Genomic DNA, 11,645 nt, shown 5'->3' on the forward strand with positions numbered 1-11,645 from the left:
TTACAGTTTCACTTTTTTTTCGGTAAAAAAAACCTTTATTGGAAGATTTGCTTAAATAACTTGAGAAGAATGAAGTGAAATGCTTCAAAAAGATCAGAATGGGACCACTGAGACAGGAAGTGCACTATTCTGTGAAAACCAATCAGATGCAGAGTGACACGCATATGGGCGGCCATGAGACCTTTTGTACACATTGAAAATAAAAAACAAGAGACATTGTCAAGATGTTACTGCTATTGGTAACACTGCTTCTTCTTCATCAAGGATGTAGGTGCAAGTATTAAGTTACATATTTACATTTGGATATATGAAGATTCCGATACCTTGTTTTTGCATGTTGAATACTAATTTTGTTCACTAATAGTTTTTTACTGTTTCACGCTTTGTATTCTGTCATTTATTTCAGATACGCTGGCTCCAGTGACTACAGTTCAACTTGGTGAATCTGCGACCTTCACCTGTGCTCTGCATAATACTGAGATAAGGCGCAAAGACCTCCGCTGGTACAAGCAGAGTGCTGGAGAGACTCTGACTTTAATTGTGACACTGCTCGAATCCTCCAAACCTAAGTTTGCACCAGGACTTTCTGAGTCAAGATTGGAGGTACATATTGGTAACAATGTAAGCACCCTGACCATTGGGAGGGACAGCCCCAGAAGATGAAGGAATGTATCACTGCTTAATCGAGGATTTTCTTAGGAATCGTGTATGGAGTGGGACATATTTGTTATTAAAGGTAAACATGTGATCTAATTTTTTGCAAGATTTTCAAATGTTTTAGATCTGATTAAAAGCTTCAAAATAGCTTCAATTATCCGAAACCCTGATTTTAACATCTACAAAATGGTTTGAAGAATTGATTTCCAAATATTTGTGATCATTTGGGTTCTTGATTAAAAAAAAAATCTAATTTCACAATGCATCTTAAAATTAAGTTAAAACCACAAATTAACTACATTATCCGGTTTTTTCTTGTTTTTTTTTATGAAGCACTAATCAATGTTTAACAATGTATTTTTTCTTTGATAAAAAATGTACCACATTAAGATGGATGTAAACACATTTTAGGCTGTCGAATGTGCTTTTTAACACTTTTTTATTTTCTAGGAAACACTCAGAGGACTTCAAACTATTCTGTTGTTCAGTGCCTGACATTATCTGATCCGGCTCCTCAAGAAAACTCGATGACCCTTCAGTGTTCGGTCCTCTCTAAATCGGAGAATAAAAGATGTCAAGGAGACATCCGTGTGTTCTGGTTTGGAGCTGGATCAGATAAATCTCGTCCAAACATCATGTACACTGATGGAAGAAGACCAAAGGAATGTGAGAAGTTACACACTCAGAAGAGTTGTGTTTATCGCTTCTCAAAGAACTTCAGCTCATCTGATGCCGGGACTTACTACTGTGCTGTGGCCACATGTGGAGAGATATTATTTGGAGATGTTACACATCCGCAATTAGGTATGGTTTTCTAAAGTTGAATATTAGAGGTGATATTCGAAAAATGTTCGTAACATTATGATTGCTTTGTGTGTTTTCTTTGCTGTCCAGAGAAAACTGCAAGTCCTGAAGTTTTTGCGCTGGTAATAGCGATTGTCTGCTTGCTCATTTCTGTGATTGGAAACATTGTTTTCTTCTGTTGCCGAACTTCAAAATGTAAAGGTAAGTGTTGTTGAATTATTTAGAAAATGGTATACACTGATTTGATTACATATTGTGCAAGAGGTGTAACATCATAAAGGACAGGATGAACCTCAACCTCATGCTTTAAGATAAAATAATAATAAAAAACAGCAGAAGTTGGGTCTTAAGAGAAATATTTTATTTAAAATATTATATAAAATAAATCTATCAGCAATCATTGGCAGCATGATGTGTCAAATGTCTGTCTTATTAAGCTACTAAGAAAAAATGTAATACATTGGGGTTACAATCCTATATAAAATTAAGCTAAAACCAATAACATTCGTGTATTTCATTTGTAGGAATAGAAAACCCCACTGGGCAAGCAATATATGACAACTCAAGCCAACCAGTGCATGATATGGTAAGTAATGACACAATATTTGTTGTCATCTTTTTTAATAAGATGAAATCAAACAGCACCACTAACAGTAAACATGTAAGGGAGGAAGTACATCAGGCTGGTCATTAGTGCGATGTGAGCCCTGACAGGGTGAGCAGCAATCTTAAATCCTCTGGTGGATTCATTTTGTCCAGAGTGACCGACTAGCTGTACGAGGTCCTTCTAATTACATGACTACTTACCAAATCAACCAATCTGTTTATAAATTCAAACAAAACTGTGTAAAAGTAAATGTATAATGAGCTTTTTATTTGCCGCACAGATTGAAGGGGGAAATGATCTGAACTATGCTGCCCTTCATTTCTCTGGAAGGAAGGCTACAAGAGGAAGGAATAAGAGTGATTTGACGACTGAAGAAAGTGTGTACTCTCATGTTAAATGCTAATTGTGAATGTGTGTCTAAAAGAACCCGTAGGTTGGTTGATCACACTGACCTCTGACCTCTGACAATTACTTATAATGTAAATATGTTAGCTTCCCTTTTGTTTAGAGGGAGGTTTTTCCATGCTAAAATCTGAAATCATACGGATGCTTTGGATTCCTTGACCATTATTTGATCTGCTCATCCTGGTTTGAATCTGTCGTCATTTTATCTTAGAAATACTAACCCTAATTGGAAATATTAAACATATTGAAATTAATAATTGAGAAAAAGGTTTTTCTTAAGATTTATTTAGGGCCATTAAACATAACTTTCCAACTTTTTTGTAAAAGGAAATATCACATCTGTACTTAAGTAAAAGAGCTGATGTTACGCTAATATAATAAATAATATGATTCTTATAAATCATGTATTAATGCAGTGGTCACCAGTATCTGATCAATCATAATGACCCATCATAATTGAAAAGTCCTTTTTCAAATTCTGTATTTATTGCAATGGGGGTGAAAATATAATTATTATGTGATATGATAATTATCTGCTTGGTCCTTTTGGGGTTGTTGTAAAAGTTGTCTTCATCTGGCGCTTTGAGTACAGAAACAATGTGAAAGTGAGTGTGAGAGGAAAACATTGTTGCAAAAACAAAATGATCATGTTTAGGTTTAAGAAGTGATGAACTGTGGCAGCAACATACAGTAGTCAATGTTATATTACTAATAGATCTCTAAAGAGAGGCAAAATCCCTCCCTTTCCGGGGGAGCTCCATGGGACCTTATTTCGGAAAAAGGATGTATTGAAGTCAATGGGGAGAGAAAGATTATCTTTCGATCCTGTTTGAATTGTGCCCACGAATTACACATATGTTTGTCAATTTAAAAGATAATTTTGCAAGTCAAAAAAATAAAAACGTGTCTTAAAACTGTGAAGTAACACTTTTTTTGTGTGAAACCGCTCAATGAACTACATCTCCCGTCTCGCACCACACACCAAGACGGCCGTCACGTTGGCACATTTCACTTCTTTCTTTCAGAATGAGGCGAAAAGTATTAAAAGAGGTGAAAATCACTCCAAGTCTGGGCATGTTGAGTGCTGTTGTTACGTTCCCTCCTAACTAGGGGTACAAAGGGAAGTAACAAAACACAAGAATAACCGGGCGAGAGAATAAGGAAAGGAAATTGTGTACTGAAGCCACAAAGTGATGTTTTAATGGACAAAAGAAAAAGGGCTCACCAGCCTACTTGCAAAGCAAACTAAAATAAACAATATACGAAAAGGTAAACTGGAGCACATCTAACAATTCACAAGAACACAGGCCTCACACAGAGACAGAGACATGATGCACACATGCAGCCAGAGGAGAAGGAGAGAGCGACTGCAGCCTTCCTCGGGTCCTTTATAGAGGCCCTGATTGAGGATTGGGAGCACCTGGGGACAATCCAACCCAGTCTCACGGCATTTCGTGTTCACCAACACGATTTTTAATCTATTGATTCGTGTTCACCATCACGATTTGCCCCTTTTTTTCGTGTTTCACAGCACGATTTTAAAAGCAATGTATTTCTACTGGTAACGTGTTTCGTGCCTGCAGGCTGCAGCACGTCTTTTTCTCCAGTCGGGTCGTGGAAGACCGGAAGCTGTGTGGTTCATAAAAACATGTTCTTACTCAATATCAAGCCACAATTATTGCTTTTATTTTAAATCGTATAATTTCGGACTTTTGTTGCCGTCTGTGAGGGAAATAAATGGGGCTCAGAGCCTCAGGATACTGAAATCTGTATTTTTAAATCTTTTTTTCCTTCTAATTTGTTATTCTTTTCAAAATAACACACTGTTATTTACTCACCAATAACACACAATTATCCTTGCTTTTATTTATTGGTTTAATTCCATAATCTCGGGCTTTTTTGGTGTCCGTCAGGAACTGAATTTCAAAATAACCGGAAAAAAAGAAATGAAAGGCAAACAATGAAGCTATGGTTGTCATTTCACATCAATATTTTACAGCTGGTCATAAAACCACATTTGAATCTTAACTGGCATTTCATTTACATTAGTGCACGTAGAAGAGCTGAAAGCTGGAGCTATTAATGTACCAATTCAGATGCTATGATTACCATTATCAAACCAATTACTGCAAAACCTAGGTAAAAATATGCTGAACTGCTGAATCCTAACTTGGTTAATGTATCAAAGACTTTCCACAAACCCCATGAATCTACCTTTGCGATGTTCACAAACTGACTTTTGATTTCTGAAGATTATAAGAACAGCAATCACAATCAAACAGCAGGCCAGCAGCGCCCCGAGCGCAGGCACAAATAGGTCCAGTTGTTGTCCTGTAATGAGAAAAACAATTACAGAGAAAATTAACTATTAGCTCAAGTGTAATTTAATTGCTTTTACATTAGTAAATAATTATTATTCATTATAGTTATATAATCACTAAAAACTTGAGTGATGATCCACTACTGTACATATTTCGTGTGTCAGTAGGAGGGCTTGTTGGCCTTCCATAGCAGTAAAAACTGAAAGGAAAACCAACCAATTTTTTCACAGCAGCAGTGACTTGATATCCTTTAAAAACGCTTGTTGTAGTATTGCTCTAATGTGCAATTTTAGAGCCATATGTTATAAGCTGCACAAGTACATGAACAGCAAAAAAGTCCTTGATGTACAAAAGAGTACCGCAGGACATGCATAGGAAACACACACACTGAAAAAACAGATAGGGAAAGTATAGCGGAGGCCGCTAACACTAAAGCCTATTAAGGAAGCAACCGAATAATCAACATAGATGCATTGTGAATTAAATAAGACATAACGTACTTGTCTCCACTGTAGTTCCTTCTCCAAACAGGATCTGTCCACATGTAGCCACAGCACAGTAATACGTCCCGGGATCAGAGGAGTTGTGTATAGTTTTGGACAGACTGAAGACACAACTTCTTTCCTTTTGTTCCTCGCTGTGAGTGTAAAGGATGCTTGGATGGGATTCTCCTGATCCAGATCTGAACCAGTACACATTGTGTTCACCTGGACACTGATTTGCGCTTTCATTGTTTTTGGAGAGGAGTGAACACTGGAGAGTTACTGAGTCGCCGAGCAAGACCAACTCAGTCTCCGGACTTTGTTTCACGTAGATAGATTTCTTCAGGTTTTTATGATCTGTGTGATGGACAAAAAGGCCGGATTGAACTAAAGGGTAGCAAGTTAGTTAGAGTAGTCACAGTCAAAAGTCAACTTTAATGTCAATCTTACTCAGTTTGTGTTTACGGACAGAGAGATTGAAATGACGTTTCCAACAATCCCTATATAAAATTATACAATATACAGATATGTATAAAGATATGTATAAAATATGTATATCCTATATACATAATTAACACATTTACACATATGCACACATTAAGATAATAAACACAACAATCAATATATACTAAATAATATACAAAATAACAGTCACTTCAATATCAATATCTTTGGTGCAAGATTGTCCATAGAATGTGCATTTATTGCAGATTGTCCATAGAAGCGTAAAAAAAGTGTCTTGTGCTGGATTTGAGTGTCTGAGTGTGTGTGGGGAGTTATAGTCCAGTGGGGGCAGGGGAGAGGGGGGAGGGAGGGGAGAGAGTAATTGACAAAGCAGCAAACAATAAATGAACATACTTTACCTTTAACAAACAAAAGTGTGCTATTAACCAATTCCATGGTGTATGCTGTTCCTGATTGACAGAAGTACGTTGCTTCATCTTCTTTAGTTACATTTCTGAAGTTCAGAACAAACTGAGCATTCCGTTTTTTAACAGTTAGTCTTGAGTTTTGAAATTCTCCTGGAAGTGATATCTCCGCCAAAGTTCCTGCTGCAACTGTTTCGACCATATATCCAAACTTCAGTTTATACCAGTAAAATAACCCGGCTTCATTTTCAACAGTTGAACATGCCAAAACCAAATCATCGCCAACTTCCACCACAGTCAGAGAGATCTGGTGAGAATCCTCTGCAGTTTGAATCAAGGCTGAAGAAAAGAGATAAATAAAGTCTCAAAAACTGTTCAACTGTTCAAGCTCAACAGAAGACAGTTAGATACAATAATTCCTCAAATGTTTTGTGTTATTTTTATACAAAACTATATATTACAGTTGTATTCATCTTAAAGTAGAAAAGGGAAGTTGCACTCACACAATGCACTTAGAAAATTCAAAGCAGCCAGTCCTCCAATCATTGTGGCACAGAGCCCTGCTCGTGCACCACTGATGTCTTCACACTCAAATGGGAGATTTTGTGTCATGGTGATCAAGGCTTACAAAGTGGAAATCAAACCGATTGGCTGAGACATAATGTACTTCCTGTAACATTTTCCAAACCGATGACCCATTTTTGGTAGATATAGTCAACACATCCTCACTCCCAGGTCGGACTATGTTGACGTTATGTCAAGTCCCCTGCCGGCTTTTTCCAACGCAAGGGGGGGGGCCTTAGCGTCCATTTTCAACGCAAGGGGGGGGGGCCTTAGCGTCCATTTTCAACGCAAGGGGGGGGCCCTTAGCGTCCATTTTCAGCTTTCCGGGATGTCCATGTGCTTCTATGGACGCTCATGGAAGCACGGCATTCGTTTGTGTCAACTGCCCTTAAAGGCAATGAAGACACTACACTACCCAGAATCCCCAGCTATCGTTTGGACTACACCATGTGCTCTGTTTGACAAACCCCGTGATAGTCCTCAAGCTCTGTGATTGGAGAGTGTGCTCCGAGGGTTACCGAGCCTCGAACAGCACTTGAAATGGGATGGAACCACGGCAGACTGTTCAAAACTGGATTTGAACGGGTCCACCGCGTCCCCCCTCCCCCACCCCGTCCCCAGAACTACACATGCTGGCTATTCTGTTTCGCAACATGTTCTCTATGGCACGTCTCTACTGGGAGTTGTAGTTTTAAAAGACGTTTTCGTATTTCCCATAATAAGAAGTTGCCAGTATTAAACTGTGTACATCCCTGGAGGTTTAGGGGACAGGAAACACTCACATTTAAAACATATAATTAATAAATGGGTGAAAATTACTGGTGCCCATAATGGGCAGTATTAATATATATACCCACACGCCAGCTAAGGTCAGAAGAGCTTTATTTAACAGCTGGACTTATGTTTGTGACCCCTCCTGTTGTTAATTGATAACATTACATTACATTACATTAATTGATAAGCCTGAAACATGCACTTGTCAAGGTTCAGAGGCACATTTTGCAAATATGGCAGTAGCCATCGATCAGCTTAAGATAAGATATACTTTATTGATCCCAAGTTGGAACATTTGCGTTACATCAGCATGTGTAACAGTTAAATATGCAGTGGTGTTTATTTGAAAATCATTTAGTATAATCACACAAATTCTGTGTTTTATATTTAACAATTCTGTGTTCTTTATTTATTGATTGTTCAATACCTGACAAGGCCGGAGATGAAATATCTGCATACATCATAAGAGTATAATACATTATGTATAATATCAGTTAAAATAAGTGCTTCAACATAGTTAACATTGCTGGAGGTATGCACACATATTGATAGATGTCTTGTAATGCACTGTTGAGGAACCTGCGACCCAAGTTTTTCATTCAGTGCAGAACTACACCATACCTATATGATATGTCAATAAACCTTAGAACATCTTGAAATCTTGAACGGGATGTGCAAAATAGTCATTATATACAGTCTTTAATTAACTATTAGTAGAGAATAACGAGTAATGAATATACTTTATAGGGATCCTATTAATATCTAATAATAAAAATAATGAAATTCAATAACATGCTTTAACCACCAGGTGTCTCTTTATATCATCTGTGCACCTTTATGGTGTAAATACAGCCTATCTACCAATTGGATCAAATATAAAAGTGAGCCGAATTAGTGTTGATACGGCAAGGAGACGTATTGTGTGAAAAGAAATGTAAGATGTTGTTTAATGGCTGATATATTTATGATCCACGTCACGTTTTCAGTTCCTCATGTTTGTCTTCTCATCAGGGCTATAAATACAGAACTACGGCAGATATGTAATATTTAATGCAGCCGAACCGTGTATTACAATGCTGTTATGTGATGACTTTGAAAGAGAAAAGCAAGCACACTCGGAATAAGGTATTATTTTATTTTTAAAAAATGTTTTCGGTCTGTTTCCGGTATTTGTTAATGACGATGTGCTGTGAGATGTGAGACTGGAATTGCACAGGGGGAAATAACGTATCTTTAGATGCGGATTTTGTTAAACTAATATGTTTGCGCTGTGGACCAACACTATACATTGACGGGGAAGGGGGTAGCAATAAAGATAACACCATTAAACAGTTACACAACATAACAGAAAATATCGATAGCAGCGTCCCTAGCAACCACCTTGGTAACAATGAAAACGTTGGACGCAATTTCCTGAAGTAATCTTCGTAATAACTAGCAAACTAAAGATCATGTACATCCACTGCACACATAATCTGAAATAACAACTCATATTTCTCGCATCAAATGACATCAAAACGCATTTTAATGGCCAAACTAACTTTAAAATAGGCATTTTACACCCAGAATAAAACGAAGTTCGGCCATGTTTTCTTTTTCTGCAGGGAGAAATGATAGCTGGGGATTCTGGGTAGTGTAGTGTCTTCTGCCATCCTTTACTCCGAAAAAAGATTTGTTTCTCCGAATCGAAGGGGAAAAATACAAAAGCATTGCACACAATTTAAACCAATCAATGTTGTGTAATTAACAAGGATAATCTGGTGTTTTTTAGTCGATGAGTAGTGCAGATATCACTGTAAAATCAATCGTCAGTAAGGGGAATATTTACTTCCGGGTGTACAATTCTCCGCTATCCAATGAGAATGGACGCTCACATTGCCTTTAAGGGCAGTCGACACAAACGAATGCCGTGCTTCCATGAGCGTCCATAGAAGCACATGGACATCCCGGAAAGCTGAAAATGGACGCTAAGGCCCCCCCCCTTGCGTTGAAAATGGACGCTAAGGCCCCCCCCCTTGCGTTGGAAAAAGCCGGCAGGGGACTTGACATAACGTCAACATAGGCCGACCTGGGAGTGAGGATGTGTTGATATAGTAGCGAATGCTTTTTTCACTGTATAAAAGCGAAGGCAGCTAAGGTGTACATTTAAAGTCGACGAAAGGTTATTTATAGTGTATACTAAACAGTGTTGGGCAAGTTACTTCCAAAATGTAATATATTACATATTACTTATTACTCTCTTTTGAAAGTAATAAGTTACATTACAAAATTACTGTCTCTGAAATGTAATGAGTTACACTACTTTAGTTACTTTTCTAGTTACTTTCACCAAAATAACCGCAAAAGAATGGCTAGGTATTTTAAATGCTAAAATGTAGTTTAGTGCAGCTCATTATACATCCAGTGAAGGGCGATGTGGTATAGCATAACAACTGTGTAGGCCTAACAACTTGTATAACACGGGTTAGTTGAATACTCGATTCTGATTGTAAATTCTTAACATGTGACACGTTGTTAATACAGTCGTACAGACCACTGTCAAGGACTATAATGAAGGTTGCTAAGGAGGATCAAGAAAGAGAAAGGAAAAGAGGTTAAAAGACGGAGTGCTGGACGTCAGATAAACCACCAGAAGAAGGCAGACAGGAAGTAAACACTAACAGGACACGGAATGGGCTCTGTAGTGTGTTTAGTATATGGCCGTGTGCAGGCCCAGTTCCAGAACAAAATGACTCAGGGTGAATCTGAGGTTACAGGGGGCGCAGCAGTAGTAGGTTTACATGAGCAATAGTGGCCGGCAACAGCAATGAAAAATAGCATTCATGGTCCCCAATGAACAGATTATGGCATTTGTTATGTTTTGAAACCAAGCAAGTGAGAACATTTCAAGTGAGTTAAAAGTGCAATCCTGTAATATTTCATACAGTCCAAAGTGGACTGTGGCAAAGAAAAGCACAACAGCTTCAAAGCTACTGATAAAACAAATGAGAACATATTGTAAATCAAGACAAATATTATTTGAACCAGCTCATGGTTTGAAATGGCAAACATTGAAAAGCAAAAGTATTATTAAAACCATGTAGCCTACTAAACATCACCTTGGTCCCATCATATACTCTGGGAAGAGAGTATTTACTGTGCTTGAAAACTGGATCACATCATCATGTGAGGTTGACTTTGTGTGATCATTTCAGCTGCAACATTAGCTTGTTGATAAACTTGGGATATGAGATATTTGTGTAGCCATTCGTGGTGAAGGCATCTGTGCTATTGTATGCATTATTTTTGACCCAACATTTCTACAGGCAGGGCAGAATATGGCACTATTTTCACATATTCTAGCCCTTGTCTATTTGTATACCACGAGCTGCAAAATGACCACCTAACCCCACTGTACAGGCGGGTACTTGTTTAGATTTACCTGAGCAGGCTCTGTTTTGCCGTGGTATCCTGGCTCGCACCTGCGGGCCGCAGAGAGGCGGCGTAGTTTCGGGCAACGAAGAGTGCTGCTCCGGGGTTGAGGGCGGCGAGTCAGGCGGGAGTAAGCTAGTGTCCACAACGGAGGGTAACGTGATGTCCCCATCTGACCTGTTGCTGCAGTCTGCAGTAGATGCAGTGTTGCTGGCGTTTAGTGATGGTTGCTTTAACCATTTTCGTATAAATGATTATCCACAGATGTGTGTCACTGCTGTGGAAGCACTTTGGAAATGATGCACGCGCAGCGGAGCAGGTCACGCGCAGCTGACACAATTTGTTGTTAGTATTTTTCGCTCCGTTCTCTTTGTGGAATAGAGGGTGAATAACATTCAACTGCCCCGAAGATCCCGACGTGAAGCCTGAAGGGTAAACACCAGGTTTACTAATCTACCCGCACAATGTGTCTGGTGTCGGAATGTCTCGCTATGTTAGTACATTGTTAAAATGTAAACATTTAATTTCGGGTTAAAATGTGTTGTAACTGCGTTACTGAGCATTGTAACGGGTAATATATTACCCACATTTCATTAGTAATGCGTTACATTACTTCGTTACAGCAAAAAGTAATATATTACTGTAACTGCGTTACCTTTGTAACGCGTTACACCCAACACTGATACTAAATACTAAATAATAATTTGGGAACATCTGCACATTCTTCAAATGTTAAAGTTTAGCTTTGAGT

The 11,645-nt window shown here is 38.4% G+C and overlaps 2 protein-coding genes across 2 annotated transcripts; one reads left to right on the plus strand and one right to left on the minus strand.

Annotated features, from left to right (window-relative positions):
* The first annotated feature begins 708 nt into the window (after positions 1 to 708).
* LOC117454019 (uncharacterized) lies at positions 709 to 3,307 on the plus strand. The gene is made up of 5 exons (XM_034093073.2): positions 709 to 736; positions 1,108 to 1,461; positions 1,552 to 1,662; positions 1,986 to 2,047; positions 2,349 to 3,307. Exons 1-5 carry the CDS (start codon positions 709 to 711, stop codon positions 2,469 to 2,471), a joined length of 678 nt encoding a protein of 225 aa, XP_033948964.1. The 3' UTR covers positions 2,472 to 3,307.
* Positions 3,308 to 4,329: 1,022 nt separating this feature from the next.
* LOC117454334 (signal-regulatory protein beta-2-like) lies at positions 4,330 to 6,725 on the minus strand. Its single transcript, XM_071204523.1, has 5 exons — positions 6,649 to 6,725; positions 6,140 to 6,484; positions 5,295 to 5,633; positions 4,688 to 4,804; positions 4,330 to 4,389 (listed from the first exon to the last, which is right to left on the minus strand). Exons 1-5 carry the CDS (start codon positions 6,689 to 6,691, stop codon positions 4,349 to 4,351), a joined length of 885 nt encoding a protein of 294 aa, XP_071060624.1. The 5' UTR covers positions 6,692 to 6,725; the 3' UTR covers positions 4,330 to 4,348.
* Positions 6,726 to 11,645: the final 4,920 nt, after the last annotated feature.

This window comes from Pseudochaenichthys georgianus, chromosome 10, assembly GCF_902827115.2.
Source record: "Pseudochaenichthys georgianus chromosome 10, fPseGeo1.2, whole genome shotgun sequence".
Lineage (NCBI taxonomy): Eukaryota > Metazoa > Chordata > Actinopteri > Perciformes > Channichthyidae > Pseudochaenichthys > Pseudochaenichthys georgianus.

What these genes read in the sequence shown, in the direction of transcription:
- LOC117454019 (XM_034093073.2), top strand. Translation starts at nt 709, where the DNA reads ATGGAGTGGGACATATTTGTTATTAAAG. An exon ending in TGTTACACATCCGCAATTAG is followed by an intron (nt 1,462 to 1,551) that starts GTATGGTTTTCT and finishes TTTGCTGTCCAG; the next exon opens with AGAAAACTGCAAGTCCTGAA. An exon ending in CCGAACTTCAAAATGTAAAG is followed by an intron (nt 1,663 to 1,985) that starts GTAAGTGTTGTT and finishes TTTCATTTGTAG; the next exon opens with GAATAGAAAACCCCACTGGG.
- LOC117454334 (XM_071204523.1), bottom strand. Translation starts at nt 6,691, where the DNA reads ATGATTGGAGGACTGGCTGCTTTGAATTTTCTAAGTGCATTGT. An exon ending in AGGAACTACAGTGGAGACAA is followed by an intron (nt 4,805 to 5,294) that starts GTACGTTATGTC and finishes TTCTCATTACAG; the next exon opens with GACAACAACTGGACCTATTT. An exon ending in AGTTTGTGAACATCGCAAAG is followed by an intron (nt 4,390 to 4,687) that starts GTAGATTCATGG and finishes TTTGAAATTCAG; the next exon opens with TTCCTGACGGACACCAAAAA.